The sequence below is a fragment of the Ciona intestinalis genome, chromosome 7, assembly GCF_000224145.3.
Source record: "Ciona intestinalis chromosome 7, KH, whole genome shotgun sequence".
Classification (NCBI taxonomy): domain Eukaryota; kingdom Metazoa; phylum Chordata; class Ascidiacea; order Phlebobranchia; family Cionidae; genus Ciona; species Ciona intestinalis.
In genome coordinates, this window is record NC_020172.2 from 3,206,903 (window position 1) to 3,220,327 (window position 13,425).

The window sequence follows — 13,425 nt, forward strand, 5'->3', positions numbered from 1 at the left end:
TTTACTATAAGTTGGTTGCATGTGACAGATTGCGAAGAACAGTTGTGATATTAGTCAAGGAAGTACATAAGAGTTACATGCTAATGTAAAACATTCAAATAAGGCATATGTTTATTACTGTATCGTGTTTCAATCAAAGGGCAAACTATAATTGCTAATTCGAGTTTGGTTTATTTATCAATGTTTTAGTTTTACTTGTTAAGTTTCTGGGAAAACACATCGCGTGTTTTGTGTTTTGTTGTGTTGCTATTAGTAGTATGTTTCGTGGTTTGAAATTTGAAACGTTAGCCTCATTACAATAGTTTTGCTTAAAGTCACCCAATAGTTTAAACCAGCTGAATGAACGAACATGGTATATAGTAGGGTTGGGGAAGATGAGGCACATTTTTGTTTTGTTTTCTCGTGCCATTTGGTAGTAAACAAGTAATATTCAAAGAATTTTAAAACCGTTGTGAATTGTTCAAAATATGATCAGGATATTTGGATATTATGTGATAAAGGTGCCCCGTCTTCGCCCACAGTACTCTACTACAAAACTAGAAAAGTATATATAACTATAGGTCTATACTCTATGGGGTACCAAGTTTAATGAGAAGTATATAGTCTATACAATAACCAGACTGCCTAAAACTACTGCTAATAGTTACAGCTCCATAGAAAAGTTAAATTATTCCTTTAACCGGGTCAAGCCTTATTTCCCATCGTTACAGTAACATTGTTGGCTCGCGGTGGTGACTTTTTGTTGGCCCGTGATATTAGATGCAGAATTAATTGCATCTTATGACGTCATTCCTAGCACACACCGGAAACATTAATGTAGCAGAGACTGTTAAGCCACGACACTATATTATATCCTTTCTATTATGTATTTATATGGCTTTAGTATAAGGTAAACATATAACGACAGTATTTATATAAAGTTAAAACTGTATCGCCATGTTTTATATATAGTACTGTGTGGGGAGATGGGTACCTTTAGCACATAATATACAAATATCCTGATCGTATTTTTAAAAGTTAACAACGGTCTGTGGGAGTCGTGATGATCCGGTTTTATGATTCTATAAATGTTCATTTTTTACTTTTAAATGGGACGAAAAATGGAAAGAATGAGTGTCCCATCTTCCCCCACCCAACTATATAAATCAGTAACAGACAAAATGCTACCAAAGTTTTGAACCACAGTGTGTGGTAGCTTCAGGTATGAAATGGCACATAGAACAATTTTATTAGATAAGCCTTTTGTTTTATTAGACGATCTAAACAAGCTACATACTGTGTATAGACCTGTTATATATATTGTAGACCTGTTATAAACTGTTAATTGGTGCTCTCAAGTTTCGTGGCACTTCGTGTGGATTTTAAACTATTAAAAGAGGAGTATGCGGAAAAATAGAAGGCAGTGAACATGTTAAAGTTTTCTGGAAGCCACACCAGCAAGAAACAAAAGCGAAAAAGCCACGTGTTCTCTAAAGACACAGATAATGAGGAAGAACGAGGATCTTTTGATAATCCCTCGGAGCCAGAGGATGGCCGGGGTAGTCCACTAGATACAGTAGATGGATCAAACTTGACATGCATTGCTTCAGGTAGCGATAAATCAAATACGGTAATCAGAAGACCAATGGACAGCGAAAACCGTGCAGACGGTCGGATTAACCCGAATAACCAACCGTTTGTAAAAGAAGAGCCAAGAACGAATAGGCCCACCAGAGCTTTGGTTTCTGGAGGTAAGTTTGATCTATTTTTGATTTTAATATAAGGACGTAACATGTTTCAATTTGTATGAAAAATCGATGAGAAGTGTGTCGAAAAGGTAAATGACGATATAGAAAACATGAGAAAGCTTATAAAGTTTGTATTCGCTATTTTTTTCTGACCAAACTAAAGTTTACCGCCACTTTCTGTATAAAATCAGTGTCAATCGGAAATGATGTAATATTTCCAAAAGCGGGCTTTTACGCTTGACTTCACCTGTAGAAATTTAACTCAAGGGAGGTCCCCTTTCCCCACTAGCGGAGCTGGGGTGTTGTTGCATTGTAAAGTGAAATTAAGAGCCAGAAGAAGTTATTGCGATTTATTTTTAAACACATTAACTCATTACGAAAGTTATTGCGTTATATTTGTAACAAGTTTTGTAAATTTAGTACCGTTTAAAATACCGAGGGGCATTGTATAGCAAATGTAGTCCAATTTGTACTCCAAACACACGGGCAAATTTTGCAATTATTTATGTATTGAGTGAGGTTCATACGCAATTTTAGCGCGCGGTAAACTTTTCACATTTTGCCATTAATGCAGTTTAGCAGCGCTAGACTAGCCTTTATTTTTCTTGGTAAAACATAAACGTAAAATGGTAAAATGCTTTAGTTTTTCATTTTTCTAGTCCTAAGCATGGACTGTGTATAATAGTTGCAGCCGTAATATAACAAGCTTAGGTAGCTAGAATTATAACTACGTAAGTTTAATTCAAGACTTACAATGGCGGTATGGTATTTAGTAACACTAATACCAAGTAAACTAAACGGCAGAAGTATTATCAGTATCAAGTAATCATATAAACCAGAGTGACATATTAATCTAGTTTATACAGTGGTGCATACAAGCGCAGTTTTTGTTAAATTGTAAGCCTACAAGACTTGTTGGTTGTTTAAGTTTTTGTCTTGCCTACAGGAAAGTTCAACTGCCTATAATAAAGCTATGTAAGACTAAATGTATTTTTGGTTATAGTTTTGCACATGTTAGTTGAGTTGTCTAAACCATCAGCCACACAAAAAAAGTGAAACAGTTCTTTCCAAAATAATCACTCACAAAGTAACATACTTGGTAACTCGTAAGCTGGCATGAGGTGTATGAAACAGAACACCTGTGTATAACGACTGTCATTTTCCGGCCACGCGAGGATAAAGTAAGTTACGTTTATAGTTAGTAGCCTAGTTTTAACATTTTAACAGATAATGTCAAGGCAATATTAGTTATAAAAAATACATAACAACACAATATCTAAAGCATGGCTGCCCACCTTTTAAATAATTAGCAAAATCTATGACGACATTACTAAAATGCAGTTACACATATAATTGTTAAGCATAGGAAGCCTTATAAATTAATGTAGCAAATATAGTATGTTTTGGCTACGCTTATTTGTATAGACTCAGACTGCAGGGTAAAGGCTGTTACAAGCTTAAATCTTGAGTGATAAAATTTGATGCCACCCCTGTTTTGTCACCCATTACCCCGGTCACCCCTAACCTTACATTAACAGTAACTATGAGAGTTTATAAACCATAAAAGACATGGATCTATGTTCATAACATGAACTGGAGACATGATAATAGCGGTTGTATGGCCATAATGAACTCAATTGTGAATCATGTTTCCTGTGCATGACATATGTTGCAGTCCAAATCGTCAACCAAAAATTAAGCAAGTTTTGTCACCTTATAGCTAGTCGGGCTGTCCGTGTTGTGATAATGCTATTTTTATGTTTTTCAGAGTCATTATGGTTTACAGTTGATGTACTTTTTCAGTGGTTTACTGAAATTGAACGTGGTTCTGATAAAACAGGTGAGCTAAGTTTTAAGTTTTAACTACTGTGTGGGGAAGAGGATTTTTTTGCCTGCCTTAATTATAGATAATTGTTGTGACCAATTTTTATTACTGTACCAGTCTCATAAAAAAAGTCAAACTTTAATTTGAATATTTTTTTTTACAGATCAAACAAGTTGTAGGATTATAAATTTAAAATCACAAGCATTGCCTCCAGACCTTGAAGAGGAACCAGTTGAAACTAAACAACCAGCTATCAGAGGTGAACATTCATATAGTAGGGTGGGGGGGGGGGAGATGGGACACCTTTTTATTCTATTTTCTATTCCCATTTCATAGGAAACAAAGAACATTCAAAGAATTATAAAACTGTATCTTCACGACTCCCAAATACCGTTGTTATTTTTTAAAACAGGACTAGGATAATTGGATGTAATGTGCTGAGGGTGTTCGTCTTCCCCCACTCTACTATATATCCCTATATATAAGTGACAAACCCAGGGGGCAGGGCAGGCTGGTCTACCATACAGCCTTTACTTCATTAATCAGTAAACATTGGAACCAATAAGTTACATACGACTGCAAGTCAAACTATCCCTGCCCACCTGCATTTGTAAAAGTTTTGTTCCTATGTATTATGTATATATATAATATAGGGTAGGGTAGCAGGGCAGCTATATAGCATATAGGCCTATTTATTATAGTGTATAGAATCAGTATAGGCTTGTTCACCATGAAATTAACCATTTTTTCATGTATGAGCTACAGTTTTTGTCGTGACCTTACTGAAATAACTCCTACATATATTTAAAAAACAACAATATTTTTAATTTTTTATTGTCGTTTTATTTAGGATTTTTCCATAGTTTTTTATTGCCGCTTTATTTAATTGTTTTTAATTCTTATTGCTGTTTTATTTTAACATTCTTTTTCCCACACAGAGCGTTCTACTGCTGTTGATCGCGATCAGCGAAGATCGTTTATTAATCCTTCACCACTAGGGGACATCTCACTTATCCGACGAGAATCGTCTCCTGCCACTTCTGGAGTGTGAGTTTGTTATTTCTATGGATATATTTATATACTATTTGTATGTTGTGGGTTTGTGGGTATAGGCGCCAAACTAAAAAGTGCAGAAAGGCAAGGACAGTTAAACACCCATGGCATACAAATTTGGTTCCGTTGTTTACTGATTAATTCAGTGCAGAAATTAAAGTTACGCTTGCCTACCCTTCCATCCCAGGTTTGACGCCTATGATTGCAGAATTAAATGTGTGTGTTATGTCCAATTTTCATACAATGTCAAATCTGAATAGTAATCATAATGTTATATCATTGTAATGTGTGATAAAGATTAAATATTTAGAATTATAGGTAAAATATTTTGCATATGCCAATAACATGATTTTTTTTAATTTTCACAACATCTAGTTAGGATCATTGTCACATTTCATCACCATACCCATTGGTATGTTACTATGTTTTTAATCATATCATAAAGTAGGGTGGGGAAAGACTGGACACCTTTAGCACATAATGTCTAAATATCCTGACCGTGTTTTTAACGATTAACAACTGTCTATGGGAGTCATAAGGGTACAGTTCTATAATTCTTTGTTCTTTGTTTACCACCAACTGGGATAGGTAGCAAGAAGAAGTGTCCCATCTTCCCCCACCCTACTATAGTAGATACTGCATGAACATTCACTGAAGTCTATCTTTGCATATTCAAACACATGCAGTCATCACTACTTCCTGATTCATATAGTAAGGAAGGTGGTGCATTAAAATTAATACAAAGTTACAAACACAACATAAACCCAACTGTTGTCTTATCATGATAACAAAGTAAAAAAATAAGATCCATAAATTCAGATGTTTAAAAGAAATAAGTTGTATACATTTACTATTATAAATATGAGTCAATGACCTATAGTTGGAGGTTACGTCTATAAGTGTTTGACCTATTCACTATGGACAACTCTCTTAGGGAAATGGTGCTAATGTTTCCTGTTTAGTATGTTTTGCAACTCAACCACACATAGTGTCTCAATAATATTGCTATTGCAGTTATTCATATATCATTACCATTAGTACCTCACTATAACCAATTTTTGTTTGTCTTTTTTGTAGAGTAGCATTATAAGATTCTATCTAACTTTATCAGTTAACACTGTAATCTTGAGTATTTCTTAAGATATCATTATTAACAAAATATAAGTAAATACTTTTTGTCTTTTTTAAAACACTATACAATCTTATCTATGCTATACTTAAACAGTTAAACAGAAACACTGTTACTTTTAGTATAAACACACCAAAAGTTTCACTTGAATTAATAATGTATACAGTTTTTGTACTTCATAATTATACAGTCATCTTATATTTTCATTCTCATTCCTTCACCAATTAGTAACCTAACCCTCACCCTACATTATACAATATACCAGCATGCCATAACCCCTCTTATGATTAATTCCTGCATGATCATCTCATCAATCTCATTATCATCTCAATCACATGAAGTGCGTACTCACGGTTCCTTGCGAAACACACCGAAAACCGGAGCCGACACTCTTTGAGTCCTCATCGTTTGATCCGACCCGCATCCAATCTCAGTCTTAGCAACATCGACATCATCCTAAACGATCACGAGGATCTCTTAGACCCCAATCCGATCCCCGCACGTCATCAACGCAGTCCCTCCATCCCATCTTCACTAGAATCATCATTTCACTATCATAGTCATTCTGTTTCACCTTTTGGTTCGACCGAACACATCCCTGATAACAACCTCAATAAGAGCAGGTCGCAGCAGATTTCTCCGAGCCACAAAAGGTCCGTGTCTTCTGAGTCTCCTCTCTATACATCCGCTCGTACCCGCTTCCGGGTTCCCCAACATAACTCTGCATCCAATCTAACCAGTTTGCATGACGGTACCCCCCAACTTAACAAGGTACCACAGCCCGGTGGTTGGAAACAAACCTACAAGGGCGTTTCGAGATCAAATTCTGTTTTTCACCATCGGTAAGACGTTAACCTGCCGCTGCTAAATCCTTCTTTTAAAATGCATGTCTAATGCAGATCGGCAAAAGTTTAATTTCCACATATTTTCTCAAATTTGAATGCTCTTTTTTTCCTGAAACCTGAAATTTAAGTTTGCTGAACTTACTATTTCAAGCATGCTTTACGCAACAAATATATTTGTATACTGTTTTAACACAACAGATAGACAAATATTTTAGGCAAAAGGCCAGAAACCAATATGTCTGCATACTGTCATTGCCAATTGGCGTATTGTTCAAAACTTCAAAGTGCAACTTTGGAAACACTAGTTATATTTTAGCACCTCAGTTTTATGGCTAAAACGGCTTTTGTTTGCATTTAAATGTTTAAACAAACAAACTGAGCTAAATTTTACAGTATTTGCCGCATTAATCAGCGAGGTTCCCTATATTTGTTACACCTACAGCTACAACTTACTAATGTTATAACATTGTAACAATGTGTCTTATAACAAATGTTTTTAACCAAAAAATGAAAAGCGTAAGTGTAAAGGCCAAAAAATGTATAGCTATATAATAATACATGATAATAGTATCATTTATACCATGTATTTAGCATAGTATATTTAAGCCTTGTAGGTCACATGCCTCTTATAACCTCATCAACCATTACTGAGTGTTATGAGCTCAGTAAATATTTGTCAGTTGGAATTTGTTTGTCTATGTCAGGTATTTTATCCAATGTGAAACTAGATTGTGCTCTAAATGTAAAAGGTTTTCTATTTTTAACAGGTGTCTTATTTTACTGGCAATATACAAAAATTTGCTTGAAGCATTTTGTTGCTGTTTTTTTTGGTGTTTGGAATGTTTATTCTTATTTATTATAGAAAGTCAACATATAAGCATTGATACTGCAACCTTGAAGCACAATCATTTGTTAGCATTCATGGCAAATGTATAATTTTGTAGCAAAATGGATCTGCTTTGGTTTTAGTGCTTGTTTATGTTACGGAACTGAAATTTAAATGTATAAATATATAAAAAAAAATTTAAAACCATACAAAACCATGGGTGACGGGTGACGTTTTATGTTTTAGCACTTAAATTTTAATCTAAAACAGCTTTTACCTTACTCCTATTGGTTTATACAAATCAGAAGGGCTAACCCTTCTGCATTCACCACATTTTTCAATGAAATTCCATGAATTGATTACTATACGTGAAACTGCACTATAATTATGTCACATTATTAGGCCAAATTTTCATTAAAAAAAACTTGCATATGCTGCAAATTTTGTTTATATTAAGTTTCTAAACCTTATGAATATTACCCAGCCCTACAGATTCAGGGGCACATGCAGTTCACCAGCCTCGCCCTCAAGACCAAGCATACTCAAGCAATCTCAGGCGAGTTAACTCTGAGCTGCCACAAGGACCAACAGGTTTGTTTTCATTTGAGACAAAGTCATCTCGCATGTTTTTAGTCATCTACAGTCATTGTATTCGTCTGTAAAATGTTGTAGGCGCTAAATCTTGTTCGTTTTTTTGCAACCAAAGCTTACATGTATGCAAAGAAAATTGTGATAACTGATAAGTCATATTTGTTGTCCAAAAATTGCTGTTCAGTATTATTAATGAGTTTTGACTGGCTTAGACTTTTTATTTCGATAAAATCACAAAATAAATATAATTATTTCCCTATTTTCTTACAGTAAATACTAGTTCGAAAACAACAAAAAAATTTAAGAAAGTTTAAAACACTGTTTTGAAATAAATGCCATACATACTACACTAATATTACTGCCTATATTTGAAATATATTCATAAAACATTTATTTAGGAAAACCTCTTCGATACTTACCACCAGGTAGTGGCAGATCAAGTCCACTGTTAGAAGTAAGTTTTTCTATATAGATATACTGTTATTACTCCAATAGGGTGTTTAGACAGTGTGTAACTATAGGGTCTTTATGAAAAGATATGCGAAATGCAGTAGTTCCACACTTTCACTGGTGTTATGTAAAAAGTAGTTATTTCTTTCTTTCTAGTAGGGTGGGGGAAGATGGGATACCTTTTCATTCTATTTTCTCGTCTCATTTTGTACTAAACAAAGAACATTTAAACAATCATATAACCTTGTTAATTGTTTAAAAAACAATTTGGATATTTGCTTATTATGTGATCAAGGTGTTCCATCTCCCCCCATTCTACTATATAATGTAAATACGCCATAATGTTACTTCTTACAGTGTAATACAGTTTGTAACTATGCTTGGTGTTTCATAAGAAGATTGCAAAATGTTCTCAAATTTGTTGCTGTTGTCACTGTTGTGTAATGTAATCGTACATTAGCTATGTAAATATTACAACTTAATTGTTAGTGAGTCATCAATGTATATATATTGTTGTATCACGTGTGCATTTTGTTCTGTATGGGTAAGGTTTTAAAGTGAGGACAAACTGAGATTTAGGCCAAACCTTCCCGATTGCCCATAAGTGGCATGTATGTGGTTTTACCCTTCTAATATGTGTGTGTGTTCGTACTGTCTCGTGCATTTAACCAGTGTCAGCTAAGATTTTGCTTAAAATTCTAAATATGTCTATCTCTGCCATTTCCCTATGCATGTTTCTTTCTGTTCTAAACCAAAGCCCCTATCCAGATAAAATACAGTAAAGTTTATGCATTTTAACAATGTCTGCCCAGATTTATCTTAAAATTCATCTATGTCATAATCTATGCCATTACCCTATTCATGTATTTCTCTTCTAAACTAAAATTCTCATCCAGGTCCAATACAGCAAAGTAAAGAAGAAGAAGCCGTACTACACCCGTGTGCAGAAACAACGTACCTCATCTTCAGGTCAAAGTTCAAGTGAAGACCCTTGGTCCCCTCTTCCAGCAGAGGACCCTTACTCCCTTCCAGAAGATCACCATCTTCATCCTCCAAGTGAATATTCGGATCGCGATCGCCCAAAAAGCGTTCCCCCTGGCGATTCTCCGGAGCATAACAGTGAGTTTCATTTTTGTAAAAAAATATTTTTATAAAATTTCATTTTTATGAAAACAATTTTTTTATGAAATTTTATTTTTAGGAAAAAATCGTTTTATGAAAACAGGAGAAAAAGTTGCATGTATAGGAATGACCATTTGTTGCAACATGCTTTATCCATATCATTGATAGTGACTTCTGACCACTGATTGTTATGCCACAGATTTTGACATGTCTGAAATACAACAGAATGCATTGAGATGCCAGAGCCTAACTAAGCCAAAGAAAATTTGAACGACTGTTATGAAATAATAGGTTTTTCTGCTAACCAAGGATAAAATTTACATCCAATCATTCATTCTAGATCTTGTGAATGTACATTTCACTTATATTATTTAAATTAATATGATTACTATCCTTAGAACGTCCTCGTTCAGGAAGTTTCCCTCTGTTTGAAATAGGAGATAGGAAGCTTACCGATCCATACACTTACAATAATCCTGTTGATTCGATATCTACATTCCTGCCTATAGAGTAAGTTGCTTTTATTGTATTCTTGGTTTTATTTGACATTATGTAATTTTTATGATGAGTTTTTTAATGAAGTCATTTTTGTCATTAATTTTTTTAGTATGGAGTAAAAATCAAATGCAAAACTATAAGCATTCGGGTAAAGTTATGGTTTGCACCGAACAAACAACTGACTTACCTAAAGCTTCCTAGGGTTTGCGGTAGTAAGCCAAATTTTCCCTGAATCCCAGATCCGTCATGGTTGCCTAGTGTATATAAAGATGTTTCATTTTTTCCATGTACCATTCACACAAATTTCTAATTTTTCCCATGCATCATGCCTAAACACAAAATTTTATATCACAATTTTTTTGACAATTTTTTTCAAATAGATTTTAACCTAGTAGGCTAGTATACGGTGTTTATACAAACAAGCAAAATTACAGTATAGTAAATTCTCTCAATAATTAATAAGGTTCCCAATTGGCTTATTTTTAGATATATATATTTATATATATATTATGGTTTTTAATTTTATGTTATTGTTTATCAGTCCAGACGATTCCCAGCTTGATGAAATAGATCAGTTGAATGCACACGGATCATCAAACCAAAACATTGAACAACTTCACGAAAAGTTTTTTAAAAGTTTTGAAGAGGTACGTAATGTGTATAGGCTACAAAGTACTAGAATTTATCAATTAGCCAGATTTTTTTTTACAATAATATTTTTTTTTCCTTTTTTCTTTCCAGACAAAAAGAGAAGCAGAGGAGACAGCCAGACTGGCCTCTCAACAACCACCAGAAAAGAAAAAAGGTCTAGGTTACTCGATTCGTCGTACAATCCGCCGACCATTCACTGACCACAAGGAGGCGAAAGAGCACAGAGAACAGAAGGAGCCGCTCTCGCATAAATATTCATCGGAAAGTGAAGGAGTGCCAATAAGTCCACCTCCTCCAACTTACGCAGCTCCTACTCCAAGTACGTTTATTTTCTGTTCTTTGTGGATAAGGTCCTTGGGATTTATGCCAGATTTGGCCCATTACCCAAACGCGCAGGATTCTTACTTATTCCTTGTGAGTGAGGTCCTTTTCAAGGACCTGGGATTTAGGCAAGATTTGGCCATTACCCCAACACCCTGGGTTTTTATTTATTCTTTGTGGGTGAGGTCCTTGAGGGACCTGGTATTTAGGCCAGATTTGACCCATTACCCTAACACCTGGGATGCCCATTTAAGTTTTTCATGCGGCCGGTGTTCAACTTTGTGACGCCGAATCCCAGTCAGACTCCTATTTTTCAAGTATGCTGTGTGTTTACTTGTATATTGGCTCTTCCGGCAAGAATTTTGCTGACTGAATTTTTTTTTCACCACGCTAAAATAACACAAAGTTTACCGTTATTGCAAAATGCCAGGCATATTATACTTGTATTTTAACTCTTCCGAGACGTTTTCCCAGCCCTTTTGGTTTTTAAGCCTTTTTTTAGCCTAAAACTGTTGGAAAAAAGTTAATGTTTCTGTCTTGTATGATTGAATAGTCTTCTAGTTGTTTTTTAATGCATGAATAGATTAACTGCAGTAATACTTTTATTTTTTTAATAAATTTTTATTTGTTTCAACAGAAGAGGACCGTGGAAGCAAACTTCAGAGGTTCCACAGTGCTAGACATTCAGAAGTTAATAAACCAAAGACTGAAAGAAGTCAGGTAAAGATTTACAAAACAATGTTCAGTTAAACATTCCGTAAATTAATTTCCTAAAATTAAAAAAAAAAAATAAATTACTTACCAAGTTAGATATGTGGTAACTCGTTAAGCGAGCACGAGGTGTATAAAACAGTACACTCATGTGTGAATAAATGTCATTCCCTGCCATGGGAGGATAAATAAATTATTTTCATTCAACCATTTTTCTCTCGTTGAAATTAGTTTTATATTTTTTACAGTATCCGAAAAGGGAAATGAATTTATATATTTTTTTAATTTTGATATATATATATATATGTTTTTTATGTTAAAGTTTATATTATGTTATTTCTATCCAGGATTCTCTGCGTCGGATCCAGAGCCAGCGTTACGACCTCGAAGTTGCAGCGAAAGCTCGTCAAAGCGTCGGAAACAGTCCCCGCCACTCGAAGTCAGTAAACAACCCACCCGACCTTCCAAATTTCCCTTCATCCTGGTCAAACCATAAACACAGTAAGTTTTCTTTTTTTTGTTTTAATATTTTCGTATGTTTTTTTACAACCAATCTCTTTCCGCGTTTGTTTCTGCAATTTAAAAATTAAATGTAAAAAAACATCAAAGATTTCCGAAAATACATATTTTTGAGTTTTAATTCTGGTTTTTATATTTCAAACATAATTATGGTGTAAAACAGGTGAAACATCTACCTAGTGTATATACTACATTTTGAGAATATAATCATTTCCAAAAATATATACTATAGTAGGGGGAAGATGAGACAGCTTTAGCACATAATATCCAAGTATATCCTGATTATTTTTTAAACAATTAACAACGGTCTATGAAAGTCATGAGGATACGGTTTTATATTTCTTTGAATATTCTTTGCTTACGACCAAATGGAAATAGGAAATACAATGAAAATTAATCTCATCTTCCCCACCCTACTGTATGTTTTGAGTTTTAAATTATAGTTTTCATATTCAGACTATAATTACTAGGGATGTGCCGAGCCGAGCCCGAACTCAAAAGCTCGTGCCCGAGCGTCTCCTTTTTTGACGCTCGGCGCTCGGCTGAAATCTGGGCCGAGCGCCGAGCCTTATGCTATTGCTATAATGTTGCACGCGAGAGCGAAAAATATTAAAAATGAAAAAAGTGAAGCTACTAAGAGATAACGAGACTAGTCAGCGTAGCTTTCTCTTTAATTATTTTTCGTTCGTTGTGAATTTGCTCTCTCGCAAGTAACGAATCGCAACGTCGGCAAGTTTGACCTTATGCAATTACAGCCGGTGTCGAATTACACGATAGCCTAATCCCTAATGTTTCCGTATCTGATTTTAAATAAAAAGCCAAAAACTCTTGAACTTTTTTACAGGATTGTAGAAGTAAATCCGGACGGTGATCGGTTAATTTTATTGAAAATCCGGGCGTAATATATTTTACGCGCGTCTGTCACTCAAGCTACGAAATCTTGCATATTTCTGACTATAGTGCGGGCGCCTGTGCGATAGAAAGGTTGTTAAAGCTGCGATTTGATGTTTTATGTTTGTTGCGTGTTCGTTATAATCACGGGTGTTCGTAATTATCAGGTAACGAAATCGATCGAATAACAAACATTGCCGTGTTGCATTTTGAACCTTTTTTTGTTCAATTGTTACTTCACATGTCTTACTGTAACATAATTATTA

General features: G+C 34.6%; 1 protein-coding gene across 3 annotated transcripts in view; it reads left to right on the top strand.

The window, feature by feature from the left end:
- Positions 1–1,289: 1,289 nt before the first annotated feature.
- The window catches only part of LOC100176095 (focal adhesion kinase 1), a 68,983-nt gene continuing 56,847 nt past the window's right edge, over positions 1,290–13,425 (top strand). Inside the window, exons 1-13 of one of the 3 annotated variants that reach the window (XM_026835157.1) lie at positions 1,290–1,730; positions 3,496–3,567; positions 3,716–3,811; positions 4,491–4,599; positions 6,076–6,387; positions 7,890–7,996; positions 8,395–8,450; positions 9,343–9,565; positions 9,967–10,078; positions 10,608–10,713; positions 10,808–11,036; positions 11,676–11,758; positions 12,097–12,250. In XM_026835157.1, coding sequence (XP_026690958.1) covers positions 1,409–1,730; positions 3,496–3,567; positions 3,716–3,811; positions 4,491–4,599; positions 6,076–6,387; positions 7,890–7,996; positions 8,395–8,450; positions 9,343–9,565; positions 9,967–10,078; positions 10,608–10,713; positions 10,808–11,036; positions 11,676–11,758; positions 12,097–12,250 — 1,981 coding nt within the window. In that variant the 5' untranslated portion in view covers positions 1,290–1,408. The remainder of the gene's footprint in view (positions 1,731–3,495; positions 3,568–3,715; positions 3,812–4,490; positions 4,600–6,075; positions 6,388–7,889; positions 7,997–8,394; positions 8,451–9,342; positions 9,566–9,966; positions 10,079–10,607; positions 10,714–10,807; positions 11,037–11,675; positions 11,759–12,096; positions 12,251–13,425) is intronic. The other 2 variants (XM_026835158.1, XM_026835159.1) reach the window with 2 other exon arrangements.